The sequence below is a fragment of the Myodes glareolus genome, chromosome X, assembly GCF_982192425.1.
Source record: "Myodes glareolus chromosome X, mMyoGla1.1, whole genome shotgun sequence".
NCBI lineage: Eukaryota > Metazoa > Chordata > Mammalia > Rodentia > Cricetidae > Myodes > Myodes glareolus.
The window spans coordinates 97,017,880-97,028,094 of NC_142053.1; the positions used below are offsets into that span (position 1 = coordinate 97,017,880).

At 43.0% G+C, this 10,215-nt stretch overlaps 1 protein-coding gene across 1 annotated transcript; it reads left to right on the top strand.

Annotated features, from left to right (window-relative positions):
• The first annotated feature begins 5,366 nt into the window (after window positions 1-5,366).
• Window positions 5,367-9,953, top strand: LOC125410273 (melanoma-associated antigen B4-like). The gene is made up of 2 exons (XM_048449733.3): window positions 5,367-5,495; window positions 8,390-9,953. Exon 2 carries the CDS (start codon window positions 8,451-8,453, stop codon window positions 9,450-9,452), a length of 1,002 nt encoding a protein of 333 aa, XP_048305690.1. The 5' UTR covers window positions 5,367-5,495; window positions 8,390-8,450; the 3' UTR covers window positions 9,453-9,953.
• Window positions 9,954-10,215: the final 262 nt, after the last annotated feature.

Sequence of the window (10,215 nt, forward strand, 5' to 3'; positions counted from 1 at the left end):
GCTTGGCCCATTAGCTCTACCTTCTTATTGGCTAACTCTTACATATTAATTGAACCCATCTCCATTAATCTGTGTATCATCATGTGACAGTTGCTTATCAGCAAAGTTTCAACATGTCTGACTCTGGCAGCTCCATGTCATGGCAGCTCTCTGACACCACCCTTCTTTCTCCCAGCATTCAGCCTAGCTTTCCGTAACTACCTAAGTTTTGCCTTGCTATAGGTCCAAAGCAATTTCTTTATTAACCAATGGTATTCACAGCATACAGAGGGGAATCCCACATCTCATTCCCTTTATCTGTTTGAATAAGAAGGAAGGTGCTTTTTTTCAGGTTTATTATTATTATTAAAAATTTTCACCTCCTCTCCTCCTCTCATTTCCCTCCTCTCCCTCCATTCCCCCTCCCCCTCCCACTCCAGTCCAAACAGCTGTCAGGGTTCCCTACCCTGTGGGAAGTCCAAGGGCCTCCCCCGCATCCAGTTCTAGGAAGGTGAGCATCCAAAAAGACTAGGTTCTCCCAGAGCCAGTACATGCAGTAGAATCAAAACCCAGTGCCATTGTCCTTGGCTTCTCAGTCAGTCCTCCTTTTTAGCCACGTTCAGAGAGTCTGGTTTGATCTCATGCCCTATCAGTCCCAGTCCAGCTGGCCTTGGTGAGTTCCCATTAGATCAGCCCCACCATCACAGTGGGTGGACACACCCCTCATGGTCCTGACTTCCTTGCTCATGTTCTTTCTCCTTCTGCTCCTCATAAGGACCTGGGAACTAAGTCCAGTGCTCCAATGTGGGCCTCTGTCTCTATCTCCATCCATTGCCAGATGAGGGTTCTATGGTGATATTCAAGATATTCATCAGTGTGGCTATAGGATAGGGCCAGTTCATGTGCCCTCTCCTCAGCTGCTCAAGGAACAAGCTAGGGACATCTCCTTGGACACCTGGGAACCCCTCTAGAGTTCAGTCTCTTGCCAACCCTAAAATGGCTCCCTTAATTGAGATCTATACTTCCCTGCTCCCATATTCGCTCTTCCTCCATCCCAACTGCCCCATTTCCCCAAGCTCTCCCCATCCTCCCCTTCTCATTTCTCTCTCCCCATCTCCCCTTAACCCCATCCCCAAGCTCTCAATTTTTGCCTAGCAATCTTGTCTACTTTCAATATCCAGGAGGATAACTACATGTTTTTCTTTGGATTCACCTTCCTATTTAGCTTCTCTAGGATCAGGAATTATAGGCTCAATGTCCTTTATTAATGTCTAGAATCCACTAATGAGTGAGTACATACCATATTCATCTTTTTGGGTCTCGGTTATGACACTCAAGATAGTGTTTTCTATTTCCATCCATTTGCATGCAAAATTCAAGATGTCATTGTTTTTTTACTGCTGAATAGTACTCTTATGCGTATATATTCCACACTTTCTTTATCCATTCTTCCATTGAGGGGCATCTAGGTTGTTTCCAGGTGCTGGCTATTACAAATAATGCTGCTATGAACATAGTTGAACAAATGCTTTTGTAGGATGATAGGGTATCTCTTGGGTATATTCCCAAGAGTGGTATTGCTGGATCCTAGGGTAGGTTGATCTCGAATTTCCTGAGAAACTACCACACTGATTTCCAAAGTGGTTGCACAAGTTTGCATTCCCATCAGCAATGGATGAGTTTTCCCCTTACTCCACATCCTCTCCAGCATAGGCTATCATTTGTGTTTTTGATTTTAGCCATTCTGACAGGTGTAAGATGGTATCTCAAAGTTGTTTTGATTTGCATTTCCCTGATGGCTAAGGAGGTTGAGCATTTGAACTTTAGTTGAGAATTCTCTGTTCAGTTCAGAGTCCCATTTTAATTGGATTAATTAGCATTTTAAAGTCTAGTTTCTTGAGTTCTTTATATATTTTGGAGACCAGACCTTTGTCTGTTGCAGGGTTGGTGAAGATCTTCTCCCAATCAGTAGGTTGCCTTTTTGTCTTAATGACAGTGTCCTTTGCTTTACAGAAGCTTCTCAGTTTTAGGAGGTCCCATTTATTCACTGTTTCTCTTATTGTCTGTGCTACTGGGGTTATACGTAGGAACTGGTCTCCTGTGCCCATATGTTGTAGACTACTTCCCACTTTCTCTTCTATCAGGTTCAATGTGGTCAGATTAATATTGAGGCCTTTAATCCATTTGGACTTGAGTTTTGTGCATGGTGATAGATATGGATCTACTTTCATTCTTCTACAGGTTGACATCCAGCTCTGCAAACACCATTTGTTGAAGATGCTTTCTTTCTTCCATTGTATACTTTTAGCTCCTTTGTCGAAAATCATGGGTTAGTATCTGGGTCTTCTATTTGATTCTATTGGTCGACTTCTCTGTTTTTATGCCAGTACCAAACTGTTTTCATTACTGTAGCTCTGTAATATAGTTTGAAGTCAGGGATGGTAATGTCTCCAGAAGTTCTTTTATTGTATAAGATTGTTTTGGCTATCCTGCGTTGTTTTTCCCATATGAAGTTGATTATTGTTCTCTCAAGGTCTGTGATGAATTTTGTTGGGATTTTAATGGGAATTGCATTAAATTTATAGATTGCCTTTGGTAGAATTGCCATTTTTACTATGTTGATCTTATCCATCCAAGAGCATGGGAGGTCTTTCCATTTTCTGGTGTCCTCTTCAATTTATTTCTTCAATGCCTTAAAGTTCTTGTCAAATAGATCTATCACTTCCTTGGTTAGAGTTACCCCAAGATACTTTAGCTATTGTGGCTATCGTAAAAGGTGAAATTTCTCTGATTTCCCTCTCTGCTTCTCTATCCTTTGTGTATAGGAGGCTACTGATTTTTTTGAGTTGATCTTGTAACCTACCACTTCACTGAAGTTATTTATCAGTTGTAGAAGTTCTTTGGTAGAGGTTTGGGGGGTCACTAATGTACACTATCATATCATCTGCAAATAACGAAAGTTTGACTTCTTCCTTTCATATTCAAATCCCTTTGATCTCCTTATGTTGTCTTATTACAATTGCTAGAACTTCAAGAACTATGTTGAAGAGATATGGTGAGAGTGGACAGCCTTGTCTTGTTCCTGATTTTAGTAGAATGCCTTTGAGTTTCTCTCGATTTAATTTGATATTAGCTGTTGGCTTGCTATATATTGCTATATATTGCTTTTATTATATTTAGATATGATCCTTGTATCCCTAACCTCTCCAAAACCTTTGTCATAAAGGGGTGTTGAATTTTGTCCCATTTCCCTTCCCCTCCCTTCATTCCCCCTCACCCTCCCTCTCCAGTCCAAAGAGCAGTCAAGGTTCCCTACCCTGTGGGAAGTCCAAGGTCCCCCCCCCCACATCCAGTTCTAGGAAGGTGGACATCCAAACAGACTAGGTTTTCCCAAAGCAAGTACATGCAGTAGAATCAAAACCCAGTGCCATTGTCCTTGGCTTCTCAGTCGGCCCTCCTTTTCAGCCATGTTCAGAGAGTCCGGTTTGATCACATGCTTATAGGTATTAACTTATATTTCTTAATTATACATTACATTTTTAAATGAGCTACACAAATACAATACCTTAATCAATATTATAAATACATATATGTATAACAAAATTGACCTTAAATTTACATCAATAAACCAAGACTCATACTAATGCAAATTATTCATATCTATATTATATTCTCCTTTAAATGTAAACAAACATTTATAGACAGTATTTGGGAATATGGGCATAGTTTTCTTCATACTGCTCCTGCTGATTGATGGGTATAGTAATTTTGGGGGGTGTTCACAGCAACCTTCAGGGGGTCTTGTTCCATAAAACCACACCAATCTGGAAGCAATCCACAGGTTCTCATCCTCTGCGGAAACAAGAGAAGAAACTCTTTTCCAAAGCAACATATCCTTAGACCTAAATTTGGAAGTCTTGATACCTTTATAATATACATGCTTAGCAGTCCATATAATGAAATGTCTCTCTGTACTTAGCTCATTCACAGTCCAAAAATTCAAAGATAACACAATAATATACATAATCCAAATTCTCTGTGAATTTTCCATCTTTACATATCTTTTTGCTTTACTCCTTTTATATCTATGACTATCTGTACTCTTTCTCTTTAAAAACTTTATTTTTTTAAAGCATTAACTTTATTTTATAACATTCTATACTCTTTTACTTCTCTCTTCCAAGTCTACGTACATTTATTCAATACTATGACTCACCTGGATTTGTCTTTATTGCATATTTGAAATTCTTTACTGTCCAGGAGTGCTTTTTTAAAATGCTCAGCTGTTCTTAAAACTTTTAAGCTGCTCCATTACTTTGGTATTTATGGGACCTCCTGCTTGCCAGCCCAGTCTAAAACTTCAGCTGCTCCATTACTGTGGTATTTATGGTACTTCCAGCATGGTGGAGTCACTTGAGCACCTGAGAGCCATGCACACAGCCCCATTCTCAGGCACACAGTCAGTCAGCCAGTCCATGCTGACTTTAAGCAAGCTGCAGCAGTCTGCTCACAAACCCCATTCAGATGCTCTGTAGCTGGATCTCCTGCCTGAAAGAGTCAGAGCTTGTGCTAGCAGCAAGACCCAGAAATCCGGCATTTCAAAATGATGCAGCTTTTTTTCTGATACAACTGAATTAGGAAAACTTTTCTTAAGGGAGCTGCAGCAAGCCACCAGTTGAAAAAAATGGGTCTAACTTTTTTTTTTTTTTTAAAAAAAAAATGTGTCTAGAGTTTTTTTTCCAAGCCCTCTTGTTAGAGGTTTTACATGGATTTAGTCCACCAGCAGGCGGATCTCTGTGAGTTGAGGCCAGCCTGGTCAATAAGAGCTAGCTCCAGGACCGCCTCCAAAGCTACAGAGATACCCTGGGTCGAAAACCTAAAGGAAAAAAAAGGGGGTCGGGAGTGAGGGGCACTTAACGAATTCCCATCTGAGTTTCCATATAGAACCACCAGATTCTGGTAATCCTGTCTCTCTGAAATGTCTCCAAAAGAAAGTAGTAATTTGTAGTAAGTGGGGACATAGTTCAACAAAAGAAGAAATTTGGATATAATCTGAATAAGGGGGAGGATCTATATAGGCCATTCTCATTGTCTGTTCCTCAAACAAAGCAGATCCGAGTCCTTCCCCTGCTGCAATGCCCAGGGGTTCCTGCAGAGGACGCTATTTGGGAGTTCCTGCAGAGGACACTATGTGAGGTTTGGCTCCGTTGCTTTTGTGGAAAATTTGAGATTTTGACTTGGTTTGGAGGTTGAGAAACTTTGGTTAGTACAGTGAGAAATTTCAAGCTCTTCTATCAAGTGACACTCAAGGAACACTGATTCTGAAGTAGCGGGGTGCCTTAGCAACATACTACTGCCTTAAGCTCTAGGAAACCCCAGGCAAACAACCGGATACAGTTTTTTTTTCTCACTTCCGTTGTGAAGACGAGAATCTCGGACTCTGCACGCGGACGCCGCCTCCGCAGCATCCTGCCGGTCGGCTGAGGGTGGATTTCTCCGACTCCTCTGGAATCAAGGTAAGGTCCCCAAATACGTTTTGACAGGACTAACCCCTCACCCGTGATAGAGCAGACCCCACAAAATGTTGTTCCCTACTCCTCTTGATTTGTCTGTCGTCCTGTATCCCTCGGTATTCCGTCGTCGGTCGTATTCGTCTTCGGTCAATGCCACTCCAAAGCCGTCGTCACAGCAGGCACCCTGGGAAGGTCCTGGGCCAGAGGTTTTGTGGGCAGAGGGGAGCATTATTTCCACTCAGAGGTTTTTCGAAAATAGAACCCCTCCCCCCCCCTCCCCGAGAAGAAAGAAACATCAGGAACGGCAAAATGGTTCCGCAGCGAAACATGCTTTTCCGTGCAGGCCCGAGGATCAGGATTCGGTCTCTCAGACATACATGATGGAAGGAGAATGTCAACCTGTTGTTCTCTGACCTAGATATGCATGGGTATAAATTTTAATTTTAATAAATTTTAATTTTTTTTCCTAGACGAGGTTTCTCTGTAGCTTTGGAAGCTCTCCTGGAACTCACTCTGTAGACCAGGCTGGCCTCGAACTCACAGAGACCCACCTGCCTCTGCCTCCCTAGAGCTGGGATTAAAGGTTTGCACCACCACCACCCGGCCCAGGTTTAATTTTTTTTCTCCCCCCGGAAGAAAAGCTCCGTTAGCTGAGAGGGAGGAGCCTCTGAATAGAGGAGGCCTTTACTGTTTTTCTTTGGGGAGTGGGTAGTGCTGACTTTAATTTTATATGTCTAGGTGCCCTGGAATTCACCATGTAGACCAGGCTGAGCTTGAGCTCATAGTTTTTCCCTTTGCCTCTGCCTCCAGAGTGCTGAGATTAAAAGCACAGGCTGCTAAATTCTGCCAGAAGCAGTCTAAGAATTCCAGCGGGTGGATCAGTAGTATATAGTACACAAAGTAGGGCCCATGTTGTTAGGGCTTGGGAATCTTCAGCAAGGTAGTCAGTTGTGGTGCACGGTTCCTTTCTAGGTGTGGGTTGGAAATGTAGGGACTCATGTCAGTGGCAGGAACAATCAAATCTTCCTAGTTGTGCATCGAGCTTGAGAGAGCTGGGCTCCATCAGGAAGATCTAAGAGTCTCATTCCTGCTCCTAGGAGATTTTGGACAGCAGAGAGCAGAATCCCCAGAAGGTGAAGCCAAAGGAAATAGCCTGAGTGTGGAAATGGAGATTGTTCAGTATTTAATTTCAAAATATTTTGCATTTATTTGTGTGTGTATGGGTGTGTGTGCATGCACATGTGGGCAAATGTGGCACGGTGCACATATGGGTTCTAAGAATAAAACACGGGCTATTAGGCTGAGCCATGTCACTGATTTATACTCAATATTCATCGGTTTATTATTTTACATTTAGTGTATTGTGCGCCTGTGTGCACACGTGTGTGTGTCTATCTGTGGGCTAAAAATAGGAGTGTGGGGCAGCTGTCGAAATTGTTTTCCCCTTTCAGCATGTGGGTGTCAGGTATCAAACACTAGTTCTTAGGCTTACCTTTCCCCATGGAGCCATGAGCCATCTCCCAGGACGTCTTTTCCCCTTTTCCCTTTTTAATGGAGAGAGTTGCGGTGAATCAGCTGGCAGCTAGAATACCTTGAGGTTTACAGTTCAGACTTGAGAATCTAGGGTCAGAGCTCTCAAGAGTAGATGCCACCTAAGTTTATTTAGGTAGGGTCTCAGGGACATTGCTACTTTGATTTATTTGGAGAGCATATATCTCAGCTGAGTGAGAAGTAACGGAGGAGACCCATGACCTCCTAGCGGTAGGCTCTCATAAAGGGTGCAGATAGCTGCTTGTAGCTCATGCTTTCTTATGTCACAGGGTTCTGAGGGAGCTAAAATTATTAATCTTCTGTGAAGGGCATTAGGTCAGTAGGGGAGATTTCCAGGTGATCAGGAGGAATTCGGGGAACTCACACCCCGTATTTAGAGAGGTCCTAAAGAATCCCTCCTGATGTTATCCCCCACGAGGCCTCAGTTAAGATGTTCCCTTAGTTTCTCTGCAAGACTAAAAGAAAAATGAGGGTCTTAGTCTGATGAATAAGCACGGAGAAGAATTTGTGCCTTCTTGAGACTCAGACTGAAGACTCTGAGAGAGGACCATGAGCAAAACAACACATGACAGGGCCTTAGCCTACCTGCCAGAGTTTTGGACCTCTGGAAAATATGCTCAGTTTGGCTACACAGAGGCATAGTCACACCCTCTGCTAAGTGTCAGTGAGGTTTACGTGTCGAGAGGGGAGCTTAGTTCTAGGTCCTTCAGGAGTCAGTGTATAAACAGTGGGTGAGGACTGAAGGTACTTCTCCCTCAATCCGAGTTTGCGGAAACAGTAGCCTGTGGCTGTCTTGGCACTCAGCCCTTGGAGCTACAGAACACAGTCGAGATGTCTCTCATCTCTTTGTATTGTGTATAAGTGAGTTGAGATCCTCTGGCTGAAGGTACAGGAGAAAGGAGGGTTCTTGATCCTGTATGGAGACAAAATGATAATTCTTAATGATAAGTACCCAGAAAGATAAACGAGATAGCCCCACAAAGCTATTAGTACTTCTTCCTTATAGGAGCAATGGGAGGAAAACCTTTCTGCATTTTTTTCATGAATACTAGGGGGATTTGAACGTTCAGTTGCTGAGCAGCATAGGACAGAGCTTCTAGGACTTGTCAAAAGTAATGTGTGTGAACTGAGATTACACCACCAGCCTTAGCTATCACCAAGTCTGTGGAGCCTGGCTGCTTGCACACTGGACAAACTATAGCTTCCTTCACTGTTTGCTTAGGCTAACTAAGCGTTCCTAGATTAGTATTTGTATATTTGTATGACCTGTAGAGGCAGATTGCTAAAAGCCAAACTGCTATGATCCTCCTGAAAGTACTTATAGGATCTCATTATCTCTCCTCCAGGTCCAAAAAGTACTTGATTTCCAGCCCACACTCCTATCTGCTGATTCTAACCACAGCCATCATGCCCAGGGGACAAAAGAGTAAGGCCCGTGCTCGTGAGAAACGTCGCCAGGTCCAAGATGAGGCCCAGGGGCCCAAGGATGCTCAAGCAAAGGCAGCAGAGAAAGAAGAGTCACCCTCCTCCTCTGCTCATGATTCTGAAGATGCTGTTGCAAGCACCTCTACTGCTAGCTTCCCTCTGAAGTCTCAGGGCAAGGCACCTACCATCACCACTGGTAAAGGTGCGACCCGAGGAAGATCTGGTAAAGGTGCCAAGGGCCGAAGGGAGCAAAATCCTAGTTGCTCTATGGCCTCACAGTCCACTGAGAGCCCCCAGAATGATCTTCTAACAAGGAAGACGGGAATGCTGATGCAGTACCTGCTCTGCAAGCACAAGATGAAGCAGCCAATGAATAAGGGAGAAATGCTGAAAATTATCAACAGAAGATTCAAGGAGCACTTCCCTGATATCCTCAAGAAAGCCTCTGAGCGCTTACAGCTGGTTTTTGGACTTGAAGTGAAGCAAATCAAGCCCAATAGTAGCTACTACACCCTTGTCAGCAAGTTAGACCCCAGCATTGGTGGGACTCTGACCACTGGCTTGCCTTTTCCCAAGAATGGGCTTCTGATGCCTCTGCTGGGTGTGATCTTCTTAAACGGCAACCGTGCCACTGAGAAAGAGATCTGGGATTTCCTGAATATCTTGGGACTCTTTGATGGGAAGATGCACATAATCTTTGGGGAGCCCCGAAATCTCATCACCAAAGAGTTGGTTAAGGAAAAGTACCTGGAGTACCAGCAGGTAGCTAACAGTGATCCTCCATCCTATGAATTCCTTTGGGGTCCCCGGGCTCATGCTGAAACCACCAAGATGAAAGTCCTGATGTTTTTAGCCAAGGTCAATGAGACCGTTCCTCAAGCCTTCCCGTCTCATTATGAAGAGGCTTTGAGAGATCAGGAAGAGAGAGCCCAAGCTAAAGCTGTAGGTGGGATTGGCACTACTGAGCAAGATAAGAAAGAGTAGAAAGTCACATCTGCTGACTCCTCTTGCTCCTAGAGAAATGAGAGGCAGAAACAGCCTTAGGTTTGGAGCAGAGTTTCCCAACTTAAAAGTAGCGAGAGGCTGATGGTTCATAATGCGTCTCTTCTTGTGCCTTGGTTATACATTAGTATTTTTCAAGTTTCCTTTTCTTGGAACCCTTATTTAGATTCAGAGTCAATAGTTATAAATGACATAGGTCATAGTATTTGTTGCTGGAAGATTTAAGTATAAGAACTTTGGTATTCTGTATTACATTTTAAAAACTTTTGAATCTTTAAGTTGAAAAGCAAACAGCCGTGAATTTGTAATGGAGATTTTTCTCAAATGTGTGAAAGAGTGTAATTTGTTTCGTAAAATAGAGGAAAACAAATCAAAATGTATAAGCTGTCATTTTCCCTTATTCACTTTTGTTTCTATTCCACTTTTTGGTAAAGTTTGAAGAAATGTGCTTAGTTGTTAACTGAATAAAAATGCAAACAAGAGAGAAAATGTGTTCTTTGCTCAATCGATCATTTTCCTCTTTGGAAGACTGCTAGTGTTATAGCTAGCCCATAATGTGCCATGAGGAAGGAGAGAGATGGCACTTTTGAGTTCCAAAGATTTTATTTATTCACCACATAAACAGGTAACTGATCTATCAGGGATGCAAGACAAGGACTTGGGTGTGGGAGCTTTTATTTCTCCTGACAGCCCTGAGCATGGGCACAAGTGGGTTTATATGCACAAAATTCACAAACGTTTGTTG